We start from the raw sequence: 19669 nt of genomic DNA on the forward strand, positions 1-19669 counted from the left end.
ACAGATGATGTAATATCAATGTTATTATAAGTAGTGGAAACCTACTTTCCAAAGCAGTTGTAACACATCAGCATCAATCTTCCCGGGAACTTTCGTAGCAAAGATCCTTGCAATTTCAAGCAGAGTGACAGCCATATCAGGAGTTGCCTGGCCAACCAATGAAATAAATTGTACATAACTACCATTACAGGCGCGGAACACATTCAAAAGCATCAAACTAAAAATAATTTACAACATAAAATCAAACAAAATAAAAATCAAGATCCTTCTAATGCCAGAAGCTTTCTGACAATAATTTGATTTTCCTAAGGTTCTTTATTTTAAGAATATTTGTCTTTTCAAGTGCTCTTAAAGCAGTGATTCGTCATCAACTTTATTCCTCTCACTAATTACTGCAATTCAGTTAATGTAACTTTGCCTTATAATTGACCTTTAGTCGGTATATTGATCAGAGTCATCAGACAAAGCAATTTATAATCAACTACATGTACTCCTCAAAATGCTGACCACAATGATGATGATGAGCTAAACTGAAAATTGCTTAAGAAGAGGAACTGAGAACTTAGCAAACAAAACTGCAATGTGCAAAAAGTTGATTTTGGAGATTGACCATTTAGAAAAATAAGATTGTGCTAAACCACGCTAAACTCTAATCATAACATTAAGTTGCTTTAATTTTTTCAAATTGGGCTACTGAGCAAATAATTCCTGAACCATGCATGCTTTTGCAATTATCGTATGCTTTCAAATTTATCTATTTGTTTCAGAAGTCACTCATTTTTTTCCAACTGTATCCAATGAATCTAGACTAGAGTATGCACAATTGTTGAAAATTTTGAAGAAGTGGGACCTGCAGCAGCTAAACATTACAAAATTTCCGCTTCTTATAAAGTAACGAAATTTTGCAATTTCCCCTTCTTACAGAGTTGCAAAATTTTGCAAAATGCAAAAACTTTGTAAAACACAACTGTTTGGTTGCTCTCAAGTCAAAGTAGGTTCAGTTTATTCAAAGCAAGTACATTCAGATTTGCCTTCAATTTTTGTTGTTACTTAAACAATTGTGCATGCGTTAAATTCCTTGGACACAACTGAAACAAAATGCATAACTTATGAACCAGATCCATTAAATTGAAAGCATAGTATACAATTGCAAAAGTGTTCTTAGTTCATTTATTTTCTCATTAGGCCTTTCAAATTAGTTATAATGCATTTGTGTTACTAATTATCTACCTTAAATATGTATTCAGAAACTAACTTAAGAATGTACTAGGAGGAAATCAATATAATATTACAAAGTAGCAGAAGGAAACAATGTTCTCAAGCTATAGGTTAATTCTGCAATAAAAATATCAAACCTTAAAACGAGCATGCAGGGTGAGCAAAATATCATTCAGCAGTGTGGCTGGCCAAGCTGGATCAGAAAGCTCTGATGCAATAATGGATCCCAGTTCATCAAATGATTCATGTGGAACTTGCATCCATATCAATGCCTTAATCACCATTGCTCGAACATAGACACATTCACAGGCTACAGTTGTCCGCACTACCTCCATTAATGAAGCCAATAAGCCCGCAATTGTATCCTTACCACCTGTTCCACTAGATACAGAAGAGGTCCTTCGGACGCCTAAAAGGCAGAAAAAGCAAAGGAAGAAAGGAAAAACAATCAGCTAATGCTCAAATGTATAAAAAATGCATACACTAAATAAAGAAGTTGATAATGGGTAAAATTGAAAATAAAAAATGTTAGCACCTAGATGTTAATGTTACCCAAATTCATCAACCCCAAAAATTAACTAAAAAGATTTGAAGATCTTGGAACAGCAGGAAAGATGACATCTCAATTTACTACCAACAAAATATACAAGAAAAGAAGAAACCTGACAATGTATAGAAATATTAAAATTGAATATTCACAGGAATAAAATAGCCAAGGTTGGATGTAAATGAGACTTATGTTGGGAATCTAAGTCCCACATCGGAAAAATATAAAAATGAGATGGTAAATATAAAGGTTTAGATTGCAATATTGACTTGGCTAGTCATTTTGATGTGTAAAGCAATCTAATCATTTATATAAACCCGAATTAAAATAAATTAAATTGCAATTTGACCAACACTCTCTCCGAATTTAACATGGTATTAGAGCCTGAACTGAGTTGTGGGTTTTAGTTGCCAATAAGCCTGCATAATTAGACCCATATTGGGTTACTACTAACTAATTGTCAAGTGATAACCATGTGGTTGCACTTCAGAAAAGAGTGTTGGGAATCTAAGTCCTACATATAAGGGGTTAGATTACAGCATTGACTTGACTAGTCATTTTGATGTGTAAAGCAATCTAATCATTTATAAAAATCCGAATTAAAATAAATTAAATTGCAATTTGACCAACACTCTCTCCGAATTTAACATGGTATTAGAGCCTGAACTGAGTTGTGGGTTTTAGTTGCCAATAAGCCTGCATAATTAGACCCATATTGGGTTACTACTAACTAATTGTCAAGTGATAACCATGTGGTTGCACTTCAGAGAAGAGTGTTGGGAATCTAAGTCCTACATATAAGGGGTTAGATTACAGCATTGACTTGACTAGTCATTTTGATGTGTAAAATCAATCTTATAACACTACAATAGAATTCAATTTAGATATTGTATATGACCTCTCATTGAGTTTGCATCTATTAATTGATTTATATTTACACATGCAGACGTAAGTGACATGCCAATGGCCCAAACTTAATTTCCAAACTTCACAAGCACCAAAAAAAAATGATGTGCACAAAAATTTATCACAAAAATGAATCAGAATACTCATTATATAAACTTTGCCAGTCAATGAACTAAGGGAAAAATAGCTTGCATCAAACACAACAGAATAGAGAGTACTAGAGATTAGTCCGTAGTCAATAATAACATGTCCAATAAGAAGCTATTTAACCTAGAACAGTAATGATTCTTAAACAGAAATAGAATTTAAATAATGTCATGATCTGAGATCCCTCTACCATGTGACATTAAAGATACATCTAAAAAAGAAAAAAAGTTACCAGTTGCATATGGGTTTTCATTAAAAGCTGTATCATCTACTGCATCAGAATGCGTATTCACAATAACTCCTTCATCAATATCTTGCAAGCCTACAGCAAAGGCAGCAGCACGACTTTTTCCCATCTCCTGCACAACTCTTGCTGCTGCATGAAGTACTGGCCTAGAAAAACTACGGAAAGCACTCTCCAACCTGAATAAAAAACAAGAAAAGGGAAGGGAGGGGGGGAACAGAATCAAGTTCAAAGAAAGCCTGAAAGCAGAGACACTTTTACAACCAACAATTATGCCGTGCCATAGTTCAAGCATATTAAGAATATCAAGAAATCAAGCAAAAAAGATTCAATAACCAAATTAAAAGGGAAGGAAAAAAGAAAAGGAGAAAGAGTTCAATCAACCTCCTCATTACAAGTTTAATAAGTGGCTGTGGACGTCTTGTTTTTTGAGATTTATCCTTGGAAGCTTTTGATGAATCATTTGATTCAGCAGTGGATCCCTTTGATGATACAGATGGTGCTTCTGGCAACTTCAAAATCTCCCTGGTCAAGCGATACCATCCAGCAGCCCGCTCTTCAGTCCTGCAGTATTTAAATACATAAAACTAGGATAATCTTTGAAAATCATCCAAACAGACGGCCAAGGGAAAGCAATGGCATGATAATTGCATGTTACGTAAACAAATCTTTGATAAAACATGATGAAACTGTTAAAAAAATAAAATTTATAATTTATATATATGTGAATAGGAGGGACAACCAAAATTACTGAAAAACCATGTCACGCATATGATCCAGAAGAACAGAGTAATTAATAAGAACGTAACTCATATGATCCAAACAAGATGGATGAAATGGAGGAGTGCAACTAATGTGCTATGCGACCGTAGGGAGCCCTGACAAAGTAAAAGGTAAGTTCTATATAACAGTGATCAAGCCAGCTATGCTGCATGGGAGCGAATGTTGGACGTCTAAGGTACAACATACCCATAAAATGAGTGTGACAGAAATACAAATGTTATGATAGATTTCTGATAACACAATAATGATACTCGTAATGGGGATGCATGCAACGCGTAATGGGGATAAAATGAGAAACTCGATTAAGATATTTGGTCATGTCTAACGTAGAGCAACAAATGTCCAACAAAAGTGTGATAAGTTAGTGGTAGAAAAAATGAAAAGGAAAAGAGAGACCTAAAATGACATAGAGGGAGGTATCAAGAGATTTACAATTTTTAAAAATTGATGCGGAGTTGATTTCTAACAAAATTGATAGGCAAAAAATGATCCATATGGACAACATCTAATTTGGCATTAAGATTTAATTGTAGTTGTTGACACTTCTTTATTTTCTTTTAATTATAACATTACTTAACAAGGATTTTTTTCTTTAGGTTTTTAGCTTCAACAAACTAGTGTTTTCACCTTCTTTAGGAAATACATATTAAAATTTATTCTTTTAATTAGGAAACTATTTTATCAGGAGCTTTTAGCCTTCTAATTTAATTAGAGTTATTATGGTCTTAAAAAAAACAAATAGCTAATTAAAAACACCCATGTAGGTTGCTATTTTAAAAAAGTAAACTCCATGTTAATTTAATAAAAAACATGAAAAAAAAAAGAAAATAATATACATTGACAATAAGCTTTGGCTTACTAGTATTAAAATCATCTCTAAAATTGTAAGGCATTAAATTAAAACCCCACATGGAGCCCAATGAACCAAAAGAAAAATAATGAATTTATTAATTATATAAGTAATAAATTTATATTGCATATAAAGGAAAAGGAATTCAAGAATAATGAATAGTCTCTTTAGGTTATTGAATAGCAAATTTGGAAGCCTTCTATTAGATACAAATAGAATCAGCGTAAGTTGTCATATATGCCTAGAGCAAGGTTTCTAATGGGTTGTGGTGGTGATTACATCAACTAAGAAGCTAATTGTAAGAATTTTTTTAAAATTTTGATTTAATTTGTTGGTTGTTGTTTGATCTAATCACAATTTTCATTCAACATTGTCTCTATGCAATATAATAGAAAACATATCATGATTGAAACTTTCAAATGAAAATTATGGTCAATATATAGGTATATAAACCTATTATCTAATATTACATATACTGACATTTTACAGTTAGTCCTAAGGTTTAGCAAAATATAAGTCAATTCTTGTATTTTTAAAATCATTTTTTTGGGTATTTAGGAAATTCTTAAAAGGTAAGGCCCCTGACCTCTTGCACTACGAGCTAACCAACCACTAGAGTAGTAGCCCAACGGCAAAATCTAATATTTTATCTCTAAAGTTTAAATATGTTAAAAAAAAAAAAAAGACCATTCTATTCAAAATCAACACAATTTATTGTGAGTCAAATAAAGGAGGAAATAAAAGAAACAAAATCAATCCCTAACTCTAAATTAAATATCGAAATTTATCCACAAATATTTCAATCTTTAAAAAAAAATCTAGATTTCATCAATTGAAGGCAAGTACTTAAAGTTTTATAACCTATAATATCCGCAAACATATGTGTATATACTTCTTCCTTAGCATTATGTATGTAAGGGACATGTTTGAATGAAACAAGTACATAATTAAATTTTTAATTTACTTTTTATTTTCTTGTGTTTTTGTAATTGTTCTTTTAACATGATCTTTTTTAAGGAAAAAACTATATGAGGAAGCTTTTTTCAATGTGATTTGATATAATTTATTTTGACAATACATAATCAGGCATGGAGGACTTGAGTGTATAATTTGTTTATAATTTATCAATATTTTTAAAAAATAATTATATTCTAATTTAATTCTCACTTCATTTGTATGAATACATGCAAATTATAATTAAATACATATCAACATGAAGTACCTGTATTTTATATATAATATTAGCATTTGCTATGTGCATAACTGCATATATATAATTTTTAAGAAATGCAAGTCCATGTGCATATAATTAAAAAAAAATTACAAGTCCATGTGCTACACACATGATGGAAAAACTAGAAAAATGGATAGTTGTAATCATGAGAATACCTACCTCTCAGTGTTATCACATTTGCCCAATACACATAAGATAGCTTCAAAACAGACCCTTTCACTGGGATCTAGCAGGAGTTGATAGAGCACCGAGTTGAACTGAGATTTAATGTCAGGCCTCTCTGTCGCCAACAGTGTCAAGAAATTAAACACCTCCAAAATTCAGGGACTTGCATAACATTTCAAAAGCAGAAAACATAATACTATCATACCATCTAGTGCACGAGCTCTAGATATGGTATGGCATAGCCTGGCCAGTGAAACTCTAGCAAGCACATCATGCAAATGAAGAACATCCTGCAACGCCCCTAATTCACATAAAATCCCAAAAGTTAACAGCAGCATCCAGGAAATCTAACAAGTAACAACAACGTGATCAACATAAAGCAAATTAGCAAATGCCACTCAACCTGAAAGTTGAAACTGTCCTAGAAGCACCAAGATAAGCACATCATAGCATGTGCACCTAAAAAGAATGAAAGTAAATGTTTTGTTTTCTTGTGTGAAAACCTAAGACTTGAATTACTTCAGTGCTATAAGCAACAGAAGTACAACCATGAAAAAAATCAGGAATATAAAAAGAAATAGAACCATTCTCTCAATTCGATTTAAATCTACTTGTCCATATGCCAAGCAGATGGCAAATGCACTAATTGTTGTAAGTGAACACCAGCAAAAGGAGGTTCAGAAATAACAAAGGGCGCTCGAGACTAATTTGGATGAGTTTTAGCCATGTGGTAAAACTCATAGCATAGTTGGCACTGTACTAGACCAACAAGAACAAATAGGGCTGAATTCTGTGAAGACTACCATTGACTAGGAGAAACCAGTATTGCAATATGAAGATGAATAACCTCCTCCGTTTCTTCCTCCAAAAACTGACTGCCTCAGCCATTGGAGAAATTTCAACCACAATTCTAAAATTGAACCCCTTCTTGCTCTACAAAAACAACCACGATTATGTGTGATAACCAAGGCCTATGTAGTTTTCATGTAAGATGAAAGAGGAGAATTTTGAAGAAGACAAGCTTCAGGTGCTAGTAAAAAGCATCTCAACTCCAAGAAGAAAGATGTTTACAAAATACTATCATGAAATTTGTAGGATCATATCACATCTGAAACTGAATGTTTAATAGCCTGAAGTGAATCGGCCATGGATTTGATGTATTTTAGATAATCACCCATGGATCTTCTGCCTTTGTTTTGTTGATGAAAATGAACTTGAGTTGCATGTACTTTGCACTAACATGGTCTTGAAATAATTTTTCACTTTCAGGCAGACTCTCATGGACAAACAAATTTTTACCAAGATGAAGGGTAAGTTTAAGAACATCAAACGTGACCGGCAATCTGGCGTAACTCCAAAAATTAGCATAATCAATTTGTTGCAAATTGGAATGAGCTAGGTTGGGAACGGATTGTCCTACAGAATCAGTAGAGATTGAAGGACATAAAAATGTGCCAACAATATGGTCTAAAACTTGATGGCACCAAAGGATGTTCATAACAAGGGTCTACCATAGAAGGAAGTTTGAGAATAACTGTTTTAACTTTGAAGCAAAGGAGGAAGAAGAAGATTATGTAGCTAAGGATGAGGAAAATGAGTATGGTTTCATTCCTGATTCAGTAGTATTTCTGGTTGCAGAGAAAGAGAGGGAACTGGATATCAACTAAAGCATCAATACCATGTGGAAATAGTGATTTTCTCTTAGATTTTATGAGATCACTCAACTACAAATATATATATATATATATATATATATATATATATATATATATATATATATATATATATATATTCTATGCTGTAAATAAATATTTAAATAAGAAAATCACATTGAAATACTCTATTATGGTAAGGTTTTAAAATCCATGAAATAAGAAAAATGAAGCAAAAGATTGAAAATGTTGAGCGTGAGATGAAGCACTATTTTATTAAGAGGAGCAGGTTAATGTCCAATGAGACAGGTTGTGTATCACCTCATAGCAGGGCAAAAATGGACAACACCACATTTCCTAAAGAAAGCATGGTTGAGATTCAAGCCCACTAAAAAAGTTAAAAAGAAGCACCTAAGCAATCTCCGTTCTAAGCCCACCAAACCAAATTAATTCTGAAATATAGGCGTGAATATTTCTAAATCTAAATCTTCTATGGTCCATGAGGCATTATTGTGTAGCGCTTCTCAATATTTCATGCCAAGCACATGCCATTAATAATTGAATTATAACTTGGATAATATTAAAAATATATATATAATTACCTAAATATGATAATGCTTGAAATAAATTAGGCCTACTACACCAAAAATCCAAATCTTTACGTGAGTTTGCGATTTAATCCAAATATTTCTATTTTGGCAATTTAGACCAAATTGGTTGCAATATTATCAAAGTAACAAAATTGTCAAATTTGAAATTAAAAAATAATACTTTATTTATTATTTTTTTCTTGTTCTTCTCTCTCTCTCTCTCTCTCTCTCTCTAAGCAAACGAGGCCCTACTTTTCTCTCTTATCACTCTCTCTGTCTGTGCATCTCTCTATTGTCTACTTGAATGCCCCCCAACTCTGACCCTAGGCATCCTCAGCTCCTCCTTCCTCCCGTTCATTGTCCACTGACCCTCCAAATGAAACAACATAAGTGGAGAAAAAGAAGGAGAGGAATAGTAGAGCATAGCCTCTCAAGCTCATTCACAACACCACCGGCGATTACAAGAAGAGTGAAGGATAACTAGGAGGTTGTCGTGGCTACAAGAGTTGACAGATGCAGTGTAGTCAAAAGCGCAAAAAACACTTGCTAAAGCGCAGCGACAAATAGGAAAGCGCTTTTACATATGCAAAGCGAAGCCCATTTAGTGCAGCTAGGCCTTTTTGCGCTTAAAGCACAAAATGCCAAGAGCCTCAACTTCAAGGCCAACATTAGAAGATATTGAGATTCATTGAGATGAAGATATTGATGGAAATGGATCTTATTTTGGAGATGAAAATGAAAGTGTTGAGAACTTTGATGGGAATTCTAGTGAAGATCTCTAGGTTATGACTATGAATTTGAACGCTAAAAACTTTTGGATGTTTGATAATTTCCCAAGGGTTTAAATTTTATATAGGAGATTGTATTTTCTTTGCATATTATATTATTAGCTAATTTTTTTAATAATTTTGCGCTTCCTTCAATGAAGCGAGCTCCTTCTTTGTGCTTTGCGCGTTAAGTGATGGGGTGCTGACCAAAGGTTCAAAGCTTAGATTCTCACAATTTATATTATTAGCCAGGTCTTTGCTGCATCGCTTTGAGTGCGCCTTACGCTTTTAACTACCTTGGACTGATGATAGCAGAGTCACAAGGGAATTGCTGGAGATGGAGATGGAGATCATTGAGGGTGGTGACCAAAGCTTCAAAGCTTAGATTCTCACAAAAAGCTGGTCATCGTGGAGCGTGGCTAGTACCAACATATTCAAGAAAACTAGGCAAGACTAACAACAGTGGCACTAGGATGATGATGAGAGAACAGTTTGCAAGATAAAGGGAAGGGGAAGGGAGGAAAAGGTGAGTGAGAGAGAGAGTAAAAGAAAAAAATATATATGTTTTAATGAATAAAATATTAAATTTCAGTTTTGACCAATTTGGTCAGACGAATAAAACTGCAACCAATTTGGTCAATTTGGCATAAATTGCCTAAATTAAAATTTGGATTAGATAGCAAATTAGCACAAAGGTTTGGATTTCTTGTATGATTAGGCCAATAACTTATTATTACTGAAGAAATAGAAGTAATTAATATAAGTACATAATTGCTACTAATTTAGTGCATCTAAAGAATGAAATCTAGAAACCTCAAAATATTCAAGGAAATTATAATACAAAAATTAGGAAGCATACCTCCAGGAAGTACAAGTTTTCCTGCAAGAAAGTACAATGGTAGCACATCAGGCTTAATAAAAAACAAATCATCATATCAAGTTCACAAAATAAAAAGAAATACAGTTCCCAACATAAAACATTATAATGATATGCAAAATTCCAAGAAAGTCACCTAATGACATTGCAACTGCATAAGGATCCTTTGTTGCCAATTCAGAGATGATTTCTAAAGCATGTCTCACAGCAATAGGATCCGAGAATGAAAGCCTGCAATCAAACATGAACTTGTCCCAACAACCCAACATAAAAAAGGACTAAAATCTTAAGAAGCAATATCTAAGATGTCTAAAATAAGTACAGGAAAAATTAAAAACATTATTAACCACCCCCCCCCCCCCCCAAAAAAAAAAAAAAAGGAAAAAAAAACAAATAAATAATTGCCTAATACAGACTTTTCATACTTGATATTTCAAAATTAAACATTCTGGTCCCTGAGATTATTGACAGCATGGCACTCAAGCCTTTGAGGCATAACGCAATAAATTTTTTATAACACTTTAGTCCTTGATATTTAAAATTTGACTATATTCCTAAATTTTAAAATTTTATTGCACTTCTATCCTTGAATTGTTGCACTAATAAACATTTCTTGCATCTCAATATATTACATCTTCAACAATCATAGTAAAAGGATTAAGACGCCTATTTTCTAAATAGACAGGACAAAAATGTATCTAAGGCTAAATCCTAAGGAGCTTTTAGTTAACTTCCCTGTTAAAATGCTCTAAAATGAAAACCATGAATTTTGCATGAATAAGACAAACAAGAAAAAGAGGACAAGTTGGCACATATCACCTCTTAATCACATATCAAGTCTTAATCTCATAGGGTATGATGAGGAAATATTAGGTCTGCAAATGTTACTTAAGACTCCGGTATGAGCATCCAAATGCAGTTATGCATCCATGGGTCAGACTCATGATTTTGAATTACAAAATGAAAACCAGAAATGGCATTGCAGAATCAAACTGAATCAGCTGACGCTACAATGAAGTTTCTCAAACCATTGCCAATTCACCTTAAATCAACACTACACCAAGAATTGAATAAATAGGGAAGATATTAAATCAATAAACACCCAAAGGAACAATTTATTATATAATATAGTTGCTGGTCACCACTCACCACCAAAATGATTATTTCAATAAGGCAAAATGGACCAAATTGCTTTCAATACATTACATATTTTATAAATATGCAAATAATAAATAACTTTTCCTTATAAAAGTTAGAAATTAAAAATACTACAATCAAAATAATAAGTTAACAATTATTTCCCCACATCCATTAACAAAATATCTTTTGGATTAAAAACTTATAGATCTTAAAATTTTACTTATTTATAACTATTAATAGCATAAAAAAATACAAGCATTATTAACTTCAAAGAAATTTAAAAAACAAAACAAAGCAAAAGAAAAGGGAAAAGAAAAAGCACATATTAATTATGGTGGGCATTAAAGGAGAAGGCAAAATCTTAATAAGCCTAAAATAGGCTAGTTTCTCTCCTAATATATTTTAGTGGATGGAAGGTGACTGGTAATGCGACTAAAGAGGAAACAGATGGAAGGCAATCGACATCAAAGGGCTGGTAACTTCAAAATACCATCATGAAACCTGAAATTTTGAAGATCAGCAAGAGAAAGGGGAGATTACGTGTTGAATCATTAAAATCTTAAGCTTCCCATGAAGACCCAGATAATAATAATAATAATAATAATAATAATAATAATAATAATAATAATAATAAAGGAATTTGAAAAGGAGTAAGAAAATGGAAGTTGTTTAAACCTGGGGGAGAAAGAAAAGGAGAACTATCAATGGCAGCTTGCTACCTAATAAAAATTTTTGTATTTTTCAAGTGAATGTTGTTTCACACATTATGAAATTAACAAAATGTGATTTTCTGAATCATCCATGGTGTATTGATAAATATTGGATTGTTCCCATTAAAATCCTACAAATTGGCCCATGTGTGTCGTAGTGTCCTGTAAATAAAACCCCAGTTAGACTCACCTATTTCCCTAATTTTTAATTTTCCCACTAATTAAAGTGTAAAAGTGCAACACCCATGCCCAACCTCTTCTTGAAAACAAAGCCCCTCTCTATCCCTTCAACTAATCACAGTACACAGTAGCAAGCCTATAATTCACAATTAAACAGGCAAAGGCAAAAATATCTAATTCGACCACAAGTAGCATTCCCAACAATCAAAGACAAAAGTAAACAGCCATTGATGCAACAGTAAGACCAAAATGTCCCTGAACAGACATCTGCCTCTCTTTCGATGTGTGAGCTCGAGTCTCTGTGTGTATTTATTTGGCCTTCTAGTACAAGAGACCAATACCCAGTTTCCAAGCTGTTACTTGGACTTCGTATCACCTTCTTTAGACACTTTTATGTCGATGAAACAATCAAGGAAGCAGTAGAGCAAAACTCAATTCATTTATGTTTCATGGATGATAGTAATAGAACTAATGGTTGGATACGATTCTCAATTGGGCTGGGAACTTGAGGACTGAAGAAGAGAAAGCAGAATCAAGATGACCTCATACTGACCCATTTGTCCTAATTTTAATTATTTGGAAAATAGAAACAAAAGGGCAATTTTGGTTTATGCAGAGAAAGAAGAGGAAGATAAATTTCTTGATTTTTTCTTTTTTGCATTTTTTAAATTGTTAAGGGTAACACTTTTACCTTTTATTTTATCAAACATTCAGCAAATCATGTGCTACTGCATGCCATCTTTGTTAGTATATCCTAAAATTTACAGATCAGACCACTAACATAGAAATTGTTTGTCGAGTTTAGGTTGAAATAGCAAATTTCAAAAGTTGAGGATAAAGTTGAAATGACCTCTCTCTCTCTCTCTCTCTCTCTCTCTCTCTCTCTGTGTGTGTGTGTGTGTGTGTGTGTGTGTGTGTGTGTGTGTGTGTGTGTGTGTGTGTGTGTGTGTTGCATCGTAAAACTAAAGAAAATAATCTCTCTCTCTCTCTCTCTCTCTCTCTCTCTCTCTCTCTCTCTCTCTTTATATATATATATATACATACACACATATATATTGCCTTATGTAACCAGAATCATAAAACATCAAAATAATATGTTAACCCAACTCATACAAGTAAAGAATGGTTGTACACCTGATAAGATAACTTACCCCTGCACAGCACGATGCAAGAAGGCTGGGTTTCCAGGATCCAGAGGAAGTCTTCTCAGTGCACTTAGAGCAGCGTATTGTAAATTACTCCGGATGATAGACTAAAATGACATGCATCAATCAAGGAACCCAGCATAATATGAAACTAAATCAATTGGGGATTTGTTTAATAAGTATAATATACCTCATAAATCATTCAACTATGAAAGAGTATAATCAGCCAGGGGCTAATTGTGTAAAACAGACCAAAATTACAAATGCAACAACGAATCCAATCAAAATAACAAAGTGAGGGAGAGAATGCAGAGGAAGGGGCAAGCACCAATGAGAGGAAGCACACCCAATTTTTGCATAATGAGTAATAAGGAGAACTTAAGAAACCATTACTAAGATTATGAAGATAGAGTCACAACAACAGCCCAAAGTGAATAATCTGGCAACATTTATCATTTGAAAGATCATTTTATTCAAAGATGGTCAACAACATTACTAGAAAAGGCAAATTAAGGACAGCTTGCACAAAGCATACTGTATAAGGACCCAACATACTAGTATTCATTGTTCTGTAGCAAATGATTATTAAAACAAAAGAATGGTTACTCTTAATATCCCAAATTGATTTGAGATAGGGATAATGTGCCCCTTATAAAAACATAGACACTCCTCCCTCCTTGAGGTAGCTTTTGAGGGTTAGTTAAGCCCGAACCATTTTCTTAAGATAGTATTAGAGCCTCCCCGACCAATATTGGGCCTCCATAATATCCCATTTGGATTAAGTGCAGCGTAGTTTATTAATGTATCACATTGTATTGTATGATATGGTTTTTATTGTTAACATGTATGGATTTGAAAAAATAGTATAGCATAGAATGGTTTAATAACCTTTTCTTATTTGGCTAGATGGTATGATATGGTAAAATAAATATGAAAATTATTAAAAAAACCCTTATTATTGTTTTAAATAGATAAATGATTATTGTATAAAAAGAGAATATAAAAATTTAAAACTATCTCAAACCACAATTTCGTGGTTTGAAAAACAGTGATAAAATAATGGTTACCACCATTCTTTAGGAACAATATAAACAAACAAGAAGTATAACCATACCATACAATATGAAACCATGATAAACCATCATCCAAACCAGGGGTAAGTGTTTCACACTCCAAGTGTTCAGTCCTAAGTATAAGGGGTGTGTTAGTATCCCACATTTGTTTGTTATAGGATAATATGCCCCTTATAAAGCCTTGGACACTTCTCTCCCCTTACCTAACTTTTGAGGATGAGTTAGACTCGGCCCATTTTCTTAAGAGTTACTACTAACTATAAGATATGCAAAGCAACAGCATGATAGCAAATTAAGAAGTTTATAGACTATCATAATTGTATGCTTATATTTTACCTCCTTATCACCACCCTTAGTCCCAAACACGCCTTTCTTTCGCTTTTGAGGCGCATCAGCAACCTGAAAAAAAAAAAATATATATATATATATATATATATATATATATATATATATATATATATATATATATAAATTTTAAAGCACTTCCTCACAAGGAAAAAATAGCACAAAGTTACAATTTAGGAATTTTAAACATAAACCAACCATCCATCATGAATAAGAAAACTATAATAAACTACAATCAATCATGAGACAGAAGAAATAATCAGGCTGTAATCATGCTTCAAAATGGAATTTGCAATGCGTCATGCTGTCATAGGAAAAACAGATATTTGTGATGCACTCTTATCACAGAGTTCGAGTGAGGAACTAAAAGAACTAGCTTTCTCAACCTCACCCGACAAATTTCATATATTCACAATGTCTTCAACTCATTGAGACCAAAATTCAATTTTATAGCGAGTGCAGATGAGGCCAGTTTATGAATTTAGACATTAACATGGATGCCCATCTAAAACCAAAGGTTCTGATCCTTGAAAAATGCCAAGGAATTAACCGCAGGAAAGTGATGCAATCTCTTTATGAATGACACAAAACTCTCTTTGAGGAACTTTTCACAAGGTCTCCTTATCCTCTTAAAGAAGAGCTCAGATAAGGATTTGAAGGAACTTACAAACCCAAAAGCACAATGTTGCCTGCCAACACAAGGTTTTAGTATGGGAAAATTCCCAAATTATAGACCTAGAAACATGGCTATATTAAGTAATCATGTAATAATTTAGGCTTGCTAGATATTAAGAGTTTGTTTGGCATTGTTGTTACTATTCCACTTCAATAAACTCGATTTTTATAATAATTCAGTGCAATTCAGTTATTTTAGTTCTAAAATTTTTTTGACTATTAAATTGAACCAACCAAGCAGTTACCCCTGCCTTCCAGCCAAAGGTTTGTTTTACGTTAATTTAAAGAAAAGGATAGCCAATACTGTTGCAGTTTATCATAGACAATTTTTTAAGTCAATTGTAAGAGATTCATTACTCATATTAGAATTCTAAAATTAGTAGCACTTTTAAATCTCCTAAAGCCAAAAAATCGAGTTCATTATTTTTATCTTGTTTGTAACCATTAGAAGTTCCACAAAAGAACTTTTTACATACAAATAAGGAAAGCAAAACAAATAAACAAGCAGTTTGTTCCCTCAAAACATCTTATGGCAACCACTATCAGGGCAGTTCCTCAAATTAAAACTAATAACTTTTACACCACCAATGCCAAAAGCAACTTAAGCTTGCCTTACTCTATTTAACTATACAGGGAAAAAAAAAAAACAGTAATCTTCCATGCGGGATTTAAACATTAGCTTCTAGTAAGTAAAAACAAGTCAATACAGCATTCTGAAATTAAATGTCAAGGGAAGATAATGAAGGACAAACCTTATCAAGAATGCCAAATACAATCTCATACAATCGGGTTAAAATATTAGTGTTACTTGCAGAAGCGTAAGTAAGTGCCTTCAAAGCTTGCAATCTCCGAGCATGAACTTCAAGATACAAAATAGATATATGTCAAAAGTTAACCCCAATATAAGATCCAAAAAAAGAGTCTTCCCATTCTTAGAAGCCCAAACAGGTAATTTGCAAGAACAGTTTATATTGGCAACACAATCCTTGTTTCTCATAAGAACGTTTCCTCTTAGAAAACCAAACAAAAAAAAAAGCATCAAATCCAGAAACCTTAAAGAAGTCTTGTTTACATCGTGCGTTTTAATCTATTTCTTATTGTTCATCACATGAAAATGGCATATTACTGCAATAATAAATCCAAAACATACCATTTGATTACAAATCACACTTATGATTTCAGGAATTTTTGAAAAGAATGAACCCTTTCAAGCTTCAACTACAGTAAGAGAAAAACACAATTTTTACAACAATGAGATTTGCAAGTAAACAAAATGTAATTGCATTTAATCACAATACCACTCAACATCCAAAACAAGAACCATTTCTCAAGTAATTGTGTTGGCACTGTAGTACCAAAATAACACCACTACAAACATAATCTAAATTATTTCCCTTGTATTTATATCAAAAGACATAATACCACATATTGCATAGAAGCAGTCAATATCAAAAGAAAAGACTAAACCCTTACATTCAATATCAGCATTTGAAGCTTCTGCTGAAAGTTGTTCTACTATTCTTGGCACAACATCAGCTCTGGTCACGCCTCCAACAGCATCAATATCAGCCAAAGCATCCCAATTAGGAGTTGGGATGCCACCACCTGAACTTAGACCTTGAGCACCAGTATCAGATAAAATTCTAGCCAGATAATAGTAGACATAGCGTAGGATAGTCCTATCTTCACACTGTTGATTCAACTGTAAAATTAAAGAGGAACATATATTAACAAGCATTGTTTCAATCTGCCATAAATATTTCTTCAAAAGTGCTTCAAACATCAATATCGAATGAAATTCTTCCACAAATAACTAGAGCATAAAGTATAGCACAATCAAGAGTTAAAAAAATGCTTCAAACACAGATATTAATTTAATGTTAAACTAAAAGCTAATACCATAGATTCACAGCATCAAAGTCAAGGAAAAAAGAAGAAGAAGAAGAAGAAGAAGAAGAAGAAGAAGAAGAACGCACAAATATTAAGTATATAGAAGAATTTATGAAACTATAGATTACTGTTTGACATTACTTTTGAAGCTAATGTTGAGAAAAATACATTCTCAAACATATCAGTTAGAGAGTATTAAAAAATTTGATTCAAAATTAAATTTGGAATATTTTAGTCATAAAAACTCTAAAATAACAAAATAACTTTCTTCAAACCACTTTTTTTAGCAAAATCTAATTTTTTTTTTTTTAAAAGCACTTTTTTAGCCTTGAACCTCAATGCCAAAAGGGAGAAAAGTTAGGATCAAAGAATAATAGACTTTAAGGTTATAGTGTAGATTAAGTGTTTCCAAGCCATGTATGTCTCCATGCATTAGAATGGTTAGAGCTTAATTTACTTGTCTTCATGGCATTTTAGGCATTCTGAACTTTGGTGGAATGAGTTAGGTTTCATATCTTTAGTTTTTTACTTTAAATCTTGTTTTTGTTGGTGCCATAATTTAGTCATCAATGGACAAGTACAACATTAATACTATCAATTTTTCAATAGACGGCCCATATCACTAGAGGACGGCGTCTAAATTTAGACATCCAATTCCTAAAGGGTTTAGAGATATCTCGAGTCCATAAACTCAGTCAATACAGAGAACTTTCCTTCCACCAAATTTGCTTCATTGAATTATATCATGAAATAAACCTTAAGTGTGACACCTAAAAAATGTTGAGCATGAAGCCTATGATATTATGGCATGAGGCTTACAACCTCATATCCCTCTTAAAGTTTGGAAGTAGTTTTTGATATAATACGTTTTTGACACTCCTCCAATCAAACCCTATAAACCTTCTCTTAAAACCTTAACTTCCCTATCAAATTATCTCAAAGAACTCTGTATTCTCTCAGCTTACTGTTGATACTGTTCACAATACCAAAATTACACCACAAACAGCCCAACTATTTTCTTTTTGTCATTTTAATTTGATCCCTAACCATTCTTTCTGCTAAGGATAGCTCACAAAAAGCCCTACCTTCTCTACAATTCAGATCAACCAAACACATGCACTTAAATCCAATATTGCATCAAGAACCTACTAGAAACGTAGTAACGTAGCAGAATGATTAAGAAATTGTCAGAGGACAAACAAAAGTAGAACCTACCATGAGAAGAGATGGTGCCAACGAAGGGTCAACTGAGTTGTAGACAGCAAGTTTGGGAAATACGTGATGCACTAATTGCTTTTGAGAACTTTTCTATTAACAAATCAAACAACAATAGATAAGAAACATTCGGAAGCATATCCATCAAATAAATGTGAAGACAGAAAGTAGAAAGCAGCTAACATGCACCTGATCAGATGTGGCAGCTAGTTCATGGATACTCCTTGCAAGTTGTGAATAAGAAACTGGCTGCAAAGATGAACTCAATTGAGTTGAGCCAAGCCAATATGGATCAACAAAAAATTTTCACGAAAAAGCAAAATTGCAACAATATACTAAATCATAGAAATCAGTGGCATTTTACTATTATCCAAATAAATAATCGCATAGAAGAATGCAATAATCATTTCAATTTCACACACACAAAAATGCACATATACATGGAAAGAGAAATTACAATTGAAGAAATAGAAAGTGTTGTTGTTAGATTGTCACAGGGTTAAGCACCTTTTTCTTTTGTTTCTGAGGCATGATATTAGTTTTCATAGGATGCAAGGCAGCTTTAGCAGCAGAAATGGTGTCGCTTTGGATCTGCATAAGCGTTGCTCTCTTTGACTTCTTCTCTCCTAATATCGTCTTCCCTGACGATGAAGATGACGATGTTGTCGTTACTGATCCCGACGGCTGCTGCGAAGCCGACGTCGCAGATGCAGATACCGAAGATGGAGGCAGCGTCGTCGATCCTGAGGTCGACGCCGCGGGGTCCGCCGTTATCAGATCCATCAACGTGGTCCCCGACGAATCCTAAGAGAAGAAAATAAACACAAAGGAGATTAAAGAGTTACTTTCCCGGGAAAATGTTGAGAAATTTTCCGGCGAAGAGAAAGAGACGATCAATTACCGCCATTGTCCGTTGATTTGCAAGGTTTGGTTAAGTGCTGAAAAATGGAAAATTTTTCTGATATAAAGATCTGGGTCTCGACCCCCAGCTTGAGATTCCAATGGGGATATAAGTTTTACCCTCGCAAATAACGCTGGCGAAGTTTATCAGTGAAAGTTAAAAATTCCATCTTAGCCCACAGCATGCTCCATTTGATACTGTGCTAAGGACACTAAAAAAGCCAATTGAAATTGGTTTTTAAAAATATATTTTTTAAAAACCAATTAAAAAGTAATTTTAAAAGCTAATGAGTTTTAACTTCGTGTGAATTACATATGCCTGAAATAATATGCAAAAAAAAAAATCTCCTTCACTTCTTATAATCAATTTACGAGTTACAAGCTAACGTAATATAAACTCGTTATTACAATAAAAT

At 33.2% G+C, this 19669-nt stretch overlaps 1 protein-coding gene across 1 annotated transcript in view; it reads right to left on the minus strand.

Moving 5' to 3' along the window:
• Positions 1 to 19453, minus strand: part of LOC110657450 (uncharacterized) — a 32327-nt gene extending 12874 nt beyond the window's left edge. The window contains exons 1-16 of the mRNA XM_021814654.2: positions 19255 to 19453; positions 18861 to 19157; positions 18543 to 18602; positions 18354 to 18446; positions 16722 to 16950; positions 16001 to 16107; positions 14565 to 14627; positions 13162 to 13262; positions 10117 to 10211; positions 9963 to 9983; positions 6300 to 6395; positions 6089 to 6209; positions 3447 to 3626; positions 3051 to 3241; positions 1356 to 1627; positions 46 to 147 (exon numbers count right to left, since the gene is read on the minus strand). Coding sequence (XP_021670346.2) covers positions 46 to 147; positions 1356 to 1627; positions 3051 to 3241; positions 3447 to 3626; positions 6089 to 6209; positions 6300 to 6395; positions 9963 to 9983; positions 10117 to 10211; positions 13162 to 13262; positions 14565 to 14627; positions 16001 to 16107; positions 16722 to 16950; positions 18354 to 18446; positions 18543 to 18602; positions 18861 to 19157; positions 19255 to 19260 — 2034 coding nt within the window. The 5' untranslated portion in view covers positions 19261 to 19453. The remainder of the gene's footprint in view (positions 1 to 45; positions 148 to 1355; positions 1628 to 3050; positions 3242 to 3446; positions 3627 to 6088; positions 6210 to 6299; positions 6396 to 9962; positions 9984 to 10116; positions 10212 to 13161; positions 13263 to 14564; positions 14628 to 16000; positions 16108 to 16721; positions 16951 to 18353; positions 18447 to 18542; positions 18603 to 18860; positions 19158 to 19254) is intronic.
• Positions 19454 to 19669: the final 216 nt, after the last annotated feature.

This window comes from Hevea brasiliensis, chromosome 16, assembly GCF_030052815.1.
Source record: "Hevea brasiliensis isolate MT/VB/25A 57/8 chromosome 16, ASM3005281v1, whole genome shotgun sequence".
NCBI lineage: Eukaryota > Viridiplantae > Streptophyta > Magnoliopsida > Malpighiales > Euphorbiaceae > Hevea > Hevea brasiliensis.